This window comes from Pyrus communis, chromosome 3 (assembly GCF_041283825.1).
Source record: "Pyrus communis isolate YQ-2024b chromosome 3, ASM4128382v1, whole genome shotgun sequence".
NCBI lineage: Eukaryota > Viridiplantae > Streptophyta > Magnoliopsida > Rosales > Rosaceae > Pyrus > Pyrus communis.
Window position 1 is genome coordinate 7,124,664 of NC_142567.1, and position 13,546 is coordinate 7,138,209.

The 13,546-nt window shown below is 35.6% G+C and overlaps 2 protein-coding genes across 4 annotated transcripts; both read right to left on the reverse strand.

The window, feature by feature from the left end:
* Positions 1-2,651: 2,651 nt before the first annotated feature.
* LOC137715261 (reactive Intermediate Deaminase A, chloroplastic) lies at positions 2,652-4,760 on the reverse strand. Its single transcript, XM_068454518.2, has 6 exons — positions 4,410-4,760; positions 4,095-4,210; positions 3,949-3,993; positions 3,354-3,427; positions 3,219-3,268; positions 2,652-2,933 (listed from the first exon to the last, which is right to left on the reverse strand). The coding sequence occupies exons 1-6, from the start codon at positions 4,591-4,593 to the stop codon at positions 2,839-2,841; spliced, it is 564 nt and encodes a 187-aa protein (XP_068310619.1). The 5' UTR covers positions 4,594-4,760; the 3' UTR covers positions 2,652-2,838.
* Positions 4,761-6,621: 1,861 nt separating this feature from the next.
* Positions 6,622-8,607, reverse strand: LOC137714214 (NEP1-interacting protein-like 1). Of its 3 annotated transcripts, none has more exons than XM_068453481.2 (5): positions 8,367-8,607; positions 8,042-8,193; positions 7,804-7,887; positions 7,523-7,693; positions 6,622-6,968 (listed from the first exon to the last, which is right to left on the reverse strand). In XM_068453481.2, the coding sequence occupies exons 1-5, from the start codon at positions 8,557-8,559 to the stop codon at positions 6,840-6,842; spliced, it is 729 nt and encodes a 242-aa protein (XP_068309582.2). In that variant the 5' UTR covers positions 8,560-8,607; the 3' UTR covers positions 6,622-6,839. The 3 variants fall into 3 exon arrangements, with proteins under 3 accessions (XP_068309582.2, XP_088546356.1, XP_088546357.1); XM_088690230.1 differs by having other exon boundaries at positions 7,523-7,720; XM_088690231.1 differs by having other exon boundaries at positions 6,828-7,720.
* Positions 8,608-13,546: the final 4,939 nt, after the last annotated feature.

Below are 13,546 nucleotides of genomic sequence, written 5' to 3' on the forward strand. Positions count from 1 at the left end.
TGAAGTTAGTAATTGGCTCCTTTTTCCCATGATTAGCGATACTCAGCTCCATGTCGTGGGAACGAGTTGCTAGCTCTTCGAATGTTCTTGGTTTTATGCCTTGGAGGATGTAATGTAACCCCCAGTGCATGCCTTGAACGCACATCTCAATGGCAGAGGTTTCAGAAAGCCGATCTTTGCAATCCAGACTTAAGGAGCGCCATCTATTTATGTAGTTGACGACAGGTTCATCTCTCCACTGTTTCGTACTGGTCAGCTCTAGCATGCTTACAGTACGACGAGTGCTGTAGAAACGGTTGAGGAATTCCCTTTCTAGCTGGTCCCAACTGTTGATAGACTCAGGTTCGAGGTCAGTGTACCAGTCAAAAGCGTTACTTTTCAGCGAACGCACGAACTGTTTGACGAGGTAGTCTCCCTCTGTCCCAGCATTGTTGCAAGTTTCAATGAAATGGGCAACATGTTGCTTCGGGTTGCCTTTTCCATCGAACTGCATGAATTTTGGGGGCTGATAACCCCTTGGCATCTTCAAAGCGTCAATCTTCTTGGAGTAAGGCTTTGAGTACAGTACGGAGTCATGCGAGCTTCCTTCGTACTGTGTCTTGACAGTGCTTGCGATCATCTCCTGTAGCTGCTGGATAGAGAGAGATCCCATGAATGCCGTTTCTTGGTCTAGCTTTGGCTTCTCTTCAACTTTCTCCACTGGTGGCTCCTCTTCTTCGTCGTCTTCTTTCTTTAATAGGCCAATATTTGGGTCGACTTTCACGTCGGGCAGCGCATCTAGTTGGTTGACAAGTGCGGCAATCTGCAAGTCCTTCTCCTCCACAGTCCGTGTGAGCTTTGCGATTGCTTCATTCATCTGAGCTAGCTGCTCCTCGATTGAAGTTGCTCCAGTGGTCATAACTTGCATGGTTGTACTGCCGCTCGAATCAGCGTCGGAGAGTAGGGACTCTGAGTATTTCCTCGGGCTTTCCCCCCTTGATGCCTTTAGCGAGGCTAGGGTGATCACAGGCTCGTACCTCAGGTGCTCTTGTTCCTTTGACAGAGTCAATGCAGGGGCGGAAGCCGCGGAAAAAAGAGCTCTTGCCTTACTTCGGGTTACGATGCCCGAAATATCACCACTTGCGGCGATGATGTTCTTGTTCTTTGCTTTGATTGCAGGAACAACTTGATCCTTTCTTGATGCCATTTGCGTTTTTCGATGATTGGAGGATAGAGATGAGAGGTAGAGATTGTCCCACTGGGCGTGCCAAATTTGTAAACACGAAGAGTTCCTGAAACAAGAAACAAGAATACTGTGTACAAAATATATTTTTTGTGTTTAATGATTTTGGGGTTACAATCTCTTTGTAATTTGATCCTCTGATTCTATCTTCGTAGGGTGTAGGTTTGTGGATGAGCTGTTGATCCAAAGGGCCGTCGGGGCTTGATCTAGGGATGAACAGTTGATGAACGGATCTTCTAGGGCTTTTGAGCTTGATCTTGAATACTGGGTGTATGGATTTCTTCAAGGGGGCCGTCGGAGCTTGATCTTGAGGGTTGATGGATGAGCGGATCTTCAAGGGCTTTTGGGCCTAATCTTGAAGACTGAGTGTATGGATTTCTTCAAGAGGCCGTCGGGGCTTGATCTTGAGGGTTGATGGATGAGCGGATCTTCAAGGGCTTTTGGGCCTAATCTTGAAGACTGATTGGATGTGTGGATTTGTTGAGGTTGTTGATCCAAAGGGCCGTTGGGGCTTGATCTTAGGACGAACGGATGATGAACACTTTCTTCAAGGGGCCGTCGGGGCTTGATCTTGAGTCGGCGGAAGTTCTTCAAGGGCCGTTGGGGCTTGACCTTGAAGGAGGGTTTGACGAAGAACGAAGAGTGTTTTCTTGATCCTTCGGGATTTGCTTGAGAGCTTTAGAGTTTCAAGGCTTCAAGGTTTTGGTGTGATGTAAATTCCCTTCTTTCTTTCTTTCTTCCTTTCTTTCTTTCTTTCTTTTCTCCCTCTAAATGAATGCCTTGGCTTCCTATTTATAGAATTTCAAAACTTGATTTTTGGATTTAAATAATCAGATGAAATAAATCATTTCTGCCAAGTAATGACACGTGTCCTATTTGATGACTTTTCCAATTTATTTCGATTTTTCATTGAGTCACACGCTACATGTAAAATTTATGTGACACGTGAGTGTTGAAATTTTAATTATTGGTCAACATTCATTTCACCGAAATTTCGATGTCCACAGAAACATCAGGTTTCTATAACTCCAATTGAAGCAGATGGGGGGAAGTCAAGCTTACTCTGTGTTCCTCAAACTAGAGGAATCGCCATCCTCCTAAAACAACGTCAATGTGGCCAGGCTTTCCAACGCTGGTTTCTTCATCCTCCCCGATTTCTCCATCCGCGACACAACTTGGCTCACTGATTTCTCCCTCCAGGAAAAAAACATCAATCCAACTTCTCTGCTATCAATTTGGCTCCTTCAAATTTCAATTTTCTTCTTGTTTCTTTGATTATTGTCCAGGTGAACAATCTGAGAAGGAGCCCTTCACATTGCTCTTAACAAAACGAGACGAGCTAAATCCAAGAGAGAGGCATAAAGCACATCGGAAAGGAGGGCATAGCATCATAAAGTGAAATATAAACCCAATTATAATTACTCAAGACTAAAGGAAGGAAAGTTCCATTTCAATAACGTCATTGGTCTCGCTCCTTGGGTTTTATAATACAAAAAACGATGTTACAACAACAACAACGTGCATGAGGCCATTGAGGAAAAAGTGAAACCCAACACTGAAAGATGTCACCTCCTAAATTATTATCTAAGTTGCTGAGAAAAAGCTAGGTTCCGAGGTTACAGCGCTGCAATGCACTCAATTTCAATCTTGGCATCCAGTGGCAGTGCCGCTACCTGAAATGTTGAACGCGCTGGGGCTGGAGATGGAAAATCTGCAAACAAAACCATATGATATAATTCAAGTTAAATGAACAAGTAAACGGTTGCCAAAATTAAGCAGAGGCAGATCTGTTTCTGCAAGGTAATTTGAGCGTAAGAATGTGGCGAATGAAATTAGCTCAAGTAAACAAAAAATTAAAGAGTTAAAGTCAACTTCATTCTACCTCCTATCAATACCTCGATACGTTGATGGCTTACAGTTTTAGGCAGATAGAAAACCCACAGTTTAATTAAGAATTAAATCTCCAATATCAAATTTGTATATCTAGATAACTCACATTTAGCATAGATTTCATTGACTTTCTTGAAGTCTTTCAAATCAGCCAACCTGCATGGACATAAGGGACAACTAATTTCATCTCCAACACTTAAGTCTCTAATCAAGGTTGTGCAAAGAAAAAACAAATCCATACAGAATAGTCGTTTTAACCACAGAGGAATAGCTGGCCCCGCTTGCTTTCAGTATTTCCCCCATATTTTTTAGAACCTGCATTAGTTTCATAAACCCAAATCCATCAAACGCAGTCACACAGCAATGCTATGAACTATACTCTCTTGTTAAGACGATAACACTTAAAAACAGCAATTGCGTTAACAAATTTAACTTCTCCTCGATGAAGGTTTGCATGGTTACTATAATTTAAGATGTTTAGTGTTGGCAATTACTAAATAGGGACTCAGACTAAAAATATTAAAGAGATATAATTATAAGGTATACAGCAATAACCGGCATTTAGTTATCTCTTTATGACTTGGCTTAGTGCCATCATCATTTTGCAGAAATGCGAAATTCTTGACAGTTTAAGATCCTGCAACCACTAAATTCTCAAACAGCATACAAATTTCCATCAACTGTCACTTCTAAATCGCCATTAAGTTACCGGTTTAGAAGGTTTTCACCAACCAAATGCGTAAAAATAAAAGCACAAAATCGATGAACATATCCTTATCTCACATCCCAATAAACCACACACAAGTGTAACCAAAACATGAGAGCATCAACAATACCTGCTCTGTCTGATCTTCAACATCATCGGACACAAACTTTCCGGTCTGCAATTAAACACACTACATAAGTTCATAATATCATCCAGTTCATACCAACATTGATGGATTAAAATGACAAAAAAAGGACAAAAATCCAAGATACAAACCTCGGAAATCAGACCAAGACAACCCGACACATAGACAAAGTTGTTGGCTTTGATTGCCTGAGAATACGGTCCCAATGCAGCGGGAGCCTTTTCAGTGTGGACAGCTTCCTTAATTCCTAAATCCAACCAAACAAAAGCTGCCCATGTTAATTTCACACGAAAAGTTCAATACTTCATCCACAACTGATCAAAAGGAGATTCAAATTATACAACCAATCAGAGGAATCCAATTTCTAATCCATGTAACCAAACACGGAGCATGAGAAATCCAATTAAATTAAAACAAAAAGAGAAATTAAAAGAGTTGGAAGTTACGAGCGTCGGTGGAAATGGCTAAGCAAGCGAAGCGAGAGGAGGGCTTCGATGAAGCCAAGGATCGCCAGAAAGTGGAGCCAGCGACCGAGGCAAAGCCCGCGCCAGCGGCTAACGGAGCTCGGGTGCGCAATGCCCCCATGTCAACCGCCGGCATGTGGTAGGTCCTTGCCGCACACCACGCCATCTCTCTCTCTGTGTGGGAGTCTGTGTTGGTCTCTGTTGGACTTGTGCGACTGCTGAAGTGCAGCTGTGCTGATGGTTGGTGAACGGTGACTGGCGACTGCGTCACTCACTGGTATTTTAGATTGTCATTTTTTTTTTCTTTTGTATTTTTTGCCTGCTCAGATCCCCTTCTTTTTTTCTTTTTTTTTCTTTTTTTTTCCCCTCTTGGACTTTACTTCATTTTTGTTATTGGGCTACTTTGGTTAAGCTCTAACCATCCTATTGATCAGCACAAAAATTATACAAATTTTAATTAAGATACTTTGCATACGGTTCTTAGTCCCCTAACATTTTTTAACTAAAATTTTAATAGCATTCAAAGTTTGATCAAAATCTCTTGTTATATTACTTTAATGGCACTAAAACTTTAATGACTTTGTACACCTCATTATATTACTATTAATGTTTATATTGCTATAGTTTTGACATTAATTGTTATATATCTTATGAAATTTATAATCTTATAAATTTAAAATCCCTCAAATAATACTATTAGAAACTACTACAATAAAAAAATAAAAAAATAGAAACATTTTGATTGATTAAAAGGATAAAGGCTATGTAACAATATGAAATAATAAATGGCAAAAGAATGTGTCCATTAAAAAATTGGTACATTTTACGTATAACAAGGTGGTAGATTAATAAAGAAGAATGAGGACATTATAAATAAATTAGGGTACAAATAGAAGATTAAAAAGTTATGAGTACAAATGAAATTTTTAAAAATATGGGCACAAAAAGAAATTAATACATGAGTACAAATTAAAACATAAAGAAAATAGTACAAATTTGAAAAAAAGAGGGTTGCAAATTAAAAGTGGGTACAAACTAAAAATATAAATATATGATACAAAGTTTAGCCATAAAATATAAATATACCATATGTAATTTTTTTTCACACTAAATGATTATTATAGAAATTTAATGTAATTATGTTGTATATTGAAATAATGACATTCATTAAAGCCTAAGGACCTTGATAAAAGAATTACAAAGAAATAAGGTTTTAATCAATGGAATACAAAAAAGAGAGATGAGAACCTAATTTCTCCTTTTAATTATAAAGACATTTTTTGTCTCCTTCTACACACTCATGCTTAATTTATTTCGTTATTTTCATTGATGTATTTAATCAGATGATCGAAAATAAAGAAAAATATGTGAGGTTAAAAAATGTGTGAAAATCAACTCTCTTTTCGATATGTAATGCGCATTAGATGGCAGGGTAATATAGATTGTCATATATGATTGGCTAGTGTTATTTACACACCCTTTTTACCCCTCACATACCCTTGCTAATTTTTATCCATTGATATTCTTCGATTCATTCGTTTCGAGGTCCAACGGCCAAAATTGAGAAGGTATGTTAGAAGTAAAAATAAGTGTGTAGACAGCACTCGTATGATTTGATTCTTCTAAAAAAATTGGATTCAGCCGTCTAGTTTGCATGCATAATAGTAAAGCTTCACGAAGGAGTAGTAGTTCTTTTCGTTAATGTGCTTTTTACCAATTTGTTTAAATCCAAAAGCTTGAGTAAAACGTTTTTTCAATAATTTAGTACCCGATCATTGGTATTCCTTTCTTAATTTCTTTGTTAAAAAAGTAGGATGGGATTTACGAAAATTCTACTCTCCGTTCTATACATTGAATTTTGTCCATTAGATTTTGGTCATTGAACGCTTAATTAAAGATCTAATTGTTGAAAATTATAGTATAAATTTGAATTTAAATAGATATTGATATTTTAATAATGTGTTTAATAGGCTTTTGAATGTATTAAAAACGAAAATGATTCATGCATGGATGTTAATAAAGAAATATTTTCCTCAAACAAAAAGAGTACAAAATTCTTACTTTCCGAAGTTACTACATCTTTTTGCAATAGTTACAGAGAATTCAACAACTAAAAACCTCAGTATATAGAACACCTTGGAGGCTTGGACCATACTAGCAATCCCTAAATTCTACTACGTTTTTTGTTTTAAAAAAAAAAAGAAAAGAAAAAAGGAAGAGGCTTGTTGCTTTCACCACAGCAGTCCATTTTTTTAGGAGTCAGGAAGACTTACAAAGATATTTCAGCTTTCCCCTAACCACCATTGTGTGATTCAACAACACCAAAAATCGAACCCAAGACATGTCGTGTAGAGTACAGGCCTGAAATTCGTCCACAACTAATGGGCATCCGTGGTAGTTATCTACTACGTTTTAAATGTGGACGTGTAGTCTGCACATCGGACAAGAGGATTGTCGCTTTAGCCATTGGTCTATGCATGCCAAGTGAAACATATGGCCACAAATGGGAAGTTCTCTTGCATTCTCTCCTTCCTTCAATTCCTGCGAATATAAATAAACATCAAAATCACATCGTGATAAATAGTGATTAGTGTTAACCTAATTGGTTAGGTTATGGTCTGGTCTGGTTTGGTGAAATGGACATGAAACAAATTCAATAAAATGAACACGTTTTCTAGTTTATGTTTGGTGATCTTAAAATTGTTCGGGCTTAGACTCACTAAATTGGACAATTATCCTACATATTAAAGAAAACAAGTCTCCTCTGGCTCTATGAGACGGACTTAATCCCAATATGTTTTGGCCCTCCCACCAGTGGAGGCTTGTAAGGATACCGTTGCAGTTGCGGTGTTAATAGAACTTTTCTTTGTTACATTGGAGGCACTTGAACGGTTTACCTAATCTATTTTTAACTCATTTCTCCACCCTCCCTCGTCCCTTGGGGCATTATTCGAATAGACTTATGGTTGTCTGCTTGAAATGTTAGCTCACAGATGTATGGGCCAATAGATATCTATAAAAAAAACGGATGCAACAACTTTTCAAACCTTTCGCGTAATAATTTAGATTGCAATTAAGATATGTTTGGAACCCACCTGTAAGCAAATTGAGCAGCAAAATTCACTGCATGAATCAATGATATTGCTGCTGCTGCTGTAAACTGTGCTTTGAGGGAGCTTTTGAATGCAATCCTGGGATAATCCCTTCACTCCAGCAATGTCATAGATTTCAGAAATCTCTCTGTAAGTTGTTTCCAGATTGCTAACCTGCTCAGTAAGTTTGGCATTGTAACCCTAATTAATTAATTAATTAATTATTTAGAAAGGGAAAAAAAACTACTAAATGATGGTTTAGGTAGAGAAATGATGCTACTCACTTGCCAGTGATAGGCTTTTAGCAATGAAGAATTCACCCATTCCATAAACACCTTCCCATTTACGATCCCTCCCAAGAAAGCAACCTATAAAAGGAAATTAAAAAAATTACTATAAGAATCGAGATTTCGACCAATTTTAATATTCACGTAAAAACGAGAACGAGAACGAGAACGAGAACGAGAGTCCAACTCTAGTCGTATGTGCGGTTATGTGCTATTTACGTGTACAAGGGGTTACCTTAGACAACGACTCGCCGTCCACTGCCAAATCCATCAATTGAATGGCAGCAATAGCCCCTGCCAAACCGCCTATGCCGGCACCTTTAAGAAACCCGGTCTCCGTTGTCTGGCCTTTAATGGCTCCATGAATTGCTCCCAATATAGCTCCTCCTGCAAAACGATCATATGAATTTGTTTAAGTTTCACAAATCAAGACAATGGGATAGTTGAAAATATCAACTTTAGGCGGCACCAATACAATTTTAATTTGGTTTTGTTTTAAAGAAACCTCGACGGTACTAAAATGCACCAGAATACATTAAGCCAAGAGCTTAGAAACATACCTAGTGCAAGAATGCAGGTATATGCAGCAAAAACAACTCGTTTTGTGACTCGACCCAAAGCTCCGCCGCTGGAATCACCAATGGCAGCCAAAACCCACAAAGAAACAACCTCTTCACACCTGAATGCGGCTCTCAATAAGCCTGAAAACCACCCCTTCATCATCATAGGAGGAGAAGTGCAAAAACTAGACATGATTGTGTTGAGTGGGAAGTGGGAGCACACTATAAGAATTTAAAGGGTGAGGTGATTGTGTTGAGTGGGAAGTGGGAGCACACTATAAGAATTTAAAGGGTGAGGTGCACTTAAAGGGTAAGGAGCTGAATGGCTAGGTATATAAGAGAGAAAAAACTAAGTGCCTAGGAGCAATTTTTCAGTGCATCGAGATCACTGCCACATGTCATTGTTAATATACCCTATAAGTGGAATATAACAATTATGTCGTCACTCTTATTATAATACGTGAAATAATATACCACGTGAGTAGTGTTTCTGATATCTATAAAAATTTATCTGTCACTGTACATGTGTTGGAGGCTTGTATCTAACCATAAACAAAACAAAAACAAAATTTAAATTTTTAGATTTTTTATATTATTTTGTTTAGGAGCCAACTAGGTGGACTAGAATGAGACAACACGAAATGTTACTGACTTGAGCAAGTAAACCTCATGTTTAAGGTATGTCTTTCTTCATTTTCTTTGCCTTTTTTAGTACGCCGTCCACTTCCCACTTCCCACTTCCCGAATCCTAATCCTACTGTTTTAAACGTTGCTATTGTGATACAGTAGAATCACAATTGGTTATAATCTTATCTCTATGCAACCAATCTTCTATGTCATAATAATATCTTTTAACCTTATGGTGCAGGGGTGGGTATCAATCTGGTTGAACCAACTAAACCTGTTAATCCATTGTAGTAAACGGTTTAGTTTGATTTTTACCAAATGGTCCATAGCCAAATTCAAGCATAATGATTTGGTTCGGTTGTAGTTTTGAGCTTTTTGCAAACTAGCCTGAGTCAAATCATACCGATCACTTCTATATATTTGTTTTGAGTAATGTTAGGAAGATCAAATTTGTAAATAATATGATGCGTCACTAATAAAAAATAAACATGTTAATCAACATTTAAGTAATAATTCAATTATCAATAACCATGTCATATGATTTATAAAATTTAGTCTTAAAAATTGATCTCCTAACATTATGGCTACTAACCAGATAAGAATGTTGAAGACAAAATTCATAGAACTTTGAAGTTACTAATCTCTGAGTTGGAACTATATTAGTTTCTAAACTTTGAAGTTTTATGACATGACTTTAAGATGATTTGATGTACCAGAAAAAGAAATAACACTACCCTTTTTGACAATCTAAATTATATATCTATATTTTAGATCTTCTTTCTCATACTACCTACCAAAAATCATTTAGATCTAAAATTATTTGGTCATCTAAAACGCGTAGATTGAAATAAAAATACAAAATAATCAAATGGCTAAAAATTTCAAATTTAGTTAATTGTTTACATAAATAACCCTTCAAAAAGAACCTAAAACCTAAACGTGTTCTAATCATTTCATTTTGTATCCTTAATTATTTGGGATTGAATTGTCAGCCAATTAAGTCGTATGGAGTGAAAACATGCTCAAATTTTTATGCTAGCGAGGACAAGAAAATCGATGGAAGATTTTTTGCTTAATAATTATGAAGAATATGAAATCCAAAATCAATTCGCAATGGATATACGATTACGTCTCAATATTATTATTATTATTATTATTATTACTAGCCTTCACGAACACTTTCACGTGCGTGCAAAAGACATTTTTTTGAATCACAGCGTGTCATACGCGACTTACACGTTTTAAATGTATTTATATATGTAAATTGACAAAAGGAAAATTAAATATTTGAAGTAAATGAATAATTTTCGATCATGCTAGAACAAACCCCTCATAAATCAATTAAAGTCGCTGAATTAACATAATAAAATCGGTTTGTATAAAATTTACATTAGGAATAGAGAAAATAATATTTAATAAACAATTTATTGAATTACATTATTGTTAGCCCATTATGAGGTTAAGTGCACTCCCTCCCCCTTAGTATATATAATATTATTTGTTAAAAAAAATCATTTGAGAATTAATTTAATCACATTATTATCTGCATGAGAAAGACTTTTTTTTTTATAAAGAAAAAAATAATCATTTGACAACTAATTGAATCACATTATTATACGCGTGTAAGAAACTTTTTTATAACTAGCACTATGCACCTCTTAATTAAAAATTGAGAAATAATATTTAATAAACAATCGCGTACAAAATGCATTTTTTGAATCACAACGCGCTAGCCGTGATATATACATTTTAAATGTTTTTGTCCTTTGTTTATTCTTTTCTTTCTTCCCTTTCATTTTTTTATTCTTTTCTCTCTTTCCACTTATATTTATATTATATTTTATGATAGCCAAATTACCCTTACTGCATTGAATTTTGTTGTTGTATTTTTTATGGCGGAGGGGCATTTTGGTCCAACCAAGCGTGGCCCCAAAATTTTGGCTGCTTCATCCCAATTATGACAAAATTATTTAAAAATAAATATACCAAATTACCCTTGGATTATTTTATGCATTCATATTTCATGCTTTGAAATTTTTTTGGCCGAGGGGTATTTTCGTCCAATTAATTTTGTCAAAGCCAGTGACACCTAAGTTTCCGTCCAAAGTTTTTTTGTACTGTTTTCCGTCCAAAGTTTTCGTCCAATTATTATTATTATTATGTAGTGCAAGACTTGAGTTTCACAAGCAGTATAGTTATGAACAATGCTTCATCTAGTTCTGGATATCAATGGTGGGTTTTTAATATTGGCAACAACCAAATACAGACTGAATAATCCAATCCAATCCAACGTGCCAGTTGAGCAGATACGCTATTACATGCTTGCTACCCAGTTACTATCTACAGTAGGATCAAGTTGCAGGCCGGCCATATTTATTAAAGATATATGGGATGGGATTTGATACCAGTTGCCATCCCTATATATTTTGCTTGTTAGTTTGGGTTGTCTAGTGACATGCATTAAAACAAAGCTTGGGGGTCTAAATCTAATTCTAAGTACCGAAGGAGGCAGGAAACTAAGCAAAACCAGGTGCTGGGAATAGGCAGAGGGTTAGAGCTTCTGTGGGCTGAAAATTTCAATGGTATTAAGAGAAAGTGGTGCTATAAATTAATATTGCGTATGGTTAGGTATATATGTGTGTATGTGTGTACTTGTGTACGTGTGTGTGATAATTGAAGGCTAGGGACGTTCCACCTTCCTTCTAGCTTGTCACGCAGCCATAACCTATACCGAATAGGATTATTTTCAGATTCTCTTTGCAAAGATTTCGAAGGTTGATAAATCATATTCATTTATCATACATCATGCGATCAGTTTTCGTCAGGTACTATTTGTATTCAATTTTAAATAAACAAAAAAGCTTAAAATGAATTCTGACTGCACGATATACGATGAACATACATAATTTATCAATCTTCAAGATATGCACAAAAAGGATCCGTAGTCCCCTACAACGACCCCACAAAGATATTTGACAAGACGTTTTTTCACTATACTGAGAAAAAATGTTTAATATAATATATATGCTGCCAAGTATTAGTTTTTGCATATATATGAAGGAAAAACTAGTAGGATAAGCAAGGTATCGTAAGAGAAAAACAAAGGAGTACGATGGCTACAAAAACCAACCAACTCGTTTAAATTAGTGGTAGCGGTACTCAATAGCGGAGTCAGGAATTATTTAGTAGGTGGGCTAAACTAAAATTATTACAAGGAGATCAAATGGTTAAATTTTTTTTGTTACTTACAAAGTTACACAATAAAAAGCCTGAAAGTAATAATTTAAAGTAAGAAATTTAACTACGAATAAAGCAAGTTTCAACTAGATTTAACAAAGAAAACATTTGCAGTTGCAACTTATAGTAAAAAGAAACATACATCATCAATCTTGTTATAACAACTTAACAAATAAAAGAAAAAGTACCTATTCAAGTTGCGCCATTCGATCCTTAATGGAATTGAAATCCTCTGTTATTTCTTCTGAATCAATCTTTTCGGCAAACTTTTTTTCAATGTACACAACCATTGAATCTGCTAGAAATTCACTCTCCATCTTGTTGCGAAGTCTTCTTTTAATAATACAAGTTTATATAATATATTATATTTCTAAGAAATCTATCACACTATCAGAAAAAATATATTAAACTTGAAATTGAATTTTTAAAGTATGATTATACGAACTCTTAAAATTAAAGCAATAAACAAATAAAATCATCAAGATATAAGAATAAAGTGGTCAAAAACTTACCTATTGATGAGAAAAATCAATAAACTTTCTCACTTATATGCTTGGTTTCTGTGAACTGCAGACTAGACAGGATAAAGGCTTTCTAAACTGAAAAGTGAAATAGGATCACTGTTGTACCCCAAAAGTCGAAAAAGAAAATAATAAATTACTCCTAGGAAACCTAAATCAATAAAATATTAAATCTACTTTTTAAAACCGGATGACTGGTCCTAGGAAACCCAAACTAATCACTATAGACTACTCCCTATAAACTAATCAAATAAATAGACTTATTGGGATGTGTTTGTCGGTGTGTGTACAATTTGAAATATAATAATAATAAATTTTCATATTGATTAAAGTAAATCATTTATTTAATATTTATTAACTCTTACTTTTTCTAAAAGTAGTTAAACTTTTCAGAACTTTACTTGTTGGGTAGGCTATAATAATTAAAAATAATATAATAATCTAAATTATCAGTATTTTTAACCTTAAACAACTAAAACTCTCCCTATGTTGTAGCTCACCCTAGCCTTGTTACTGCCTCCGCCGTTGGCGGTACTATTATTATGCCAACTTTGTTTGGCAGAACAACACTCATGTCATGTGCTTCTCACCACCTTTAATTAGTTGATTATGATTGGGATTAGGTTAGGGTTAGGGACAAGAGAGTGAAAGGATGTGTGAGAATAACGGGGCGGGGAAAAGTATATTAATATGATTTGAAATTTAGTGTGGGTGGGGACATTAACGTTGTTGTGAGTTATATATTTATATATCAGTTAAAATGTAAATAGTAATCTATTGTTCTACATTGATGAA

Excerpts from the sequence above, each read along its gene's own strand:
- LOC137714214 (XM_088690230.1), bottom strand. The coding sequence starts at position 8,559 with ATGTCTAGTTTTTGCACTTCTCCTCCTATGATGATGAAGGGGTGGTTT. Across the intron at positions 8,194-8,366 it reads TACCTGCATTCTTGCACTAG|GAGGAGCTATATTGGGAGCA; the intron begins GTATGTTTCTAA and ends ATCGTTTTGCAG. Across the intron at positions 7,888-8,041 it reads ACGGCGAGTCGTTGTCTAAG|GTTGCTTTCTTGGGAGGGAT; the intron begins GTAACCCCTTGT and ends TTCCTTTTATAG.
- LOC137715261 (XM_068454518.2), bottom strand. The coding sequence starts at position 4,593 with ATGGCGTGGTGTGCGGCAAGGACCTACCACATGCCGGCGGTTGACATG. Across the intron at positions 3,428-3,948 it reads TTGAAGATCAGACAGAGCAG|GTTCTAAAAAATATGGGGGA; the intron begins GTATTGTTGATG and ends AAACTAATGCAG. Across the intron at positions 2,934-3,218 it reads CAATGAAATCTATGCTAAAT|ATTTTCCATCTCCAGCCCCA; the intron begins GTGAGTTATCTA and ends TTTTGTTTGCAG.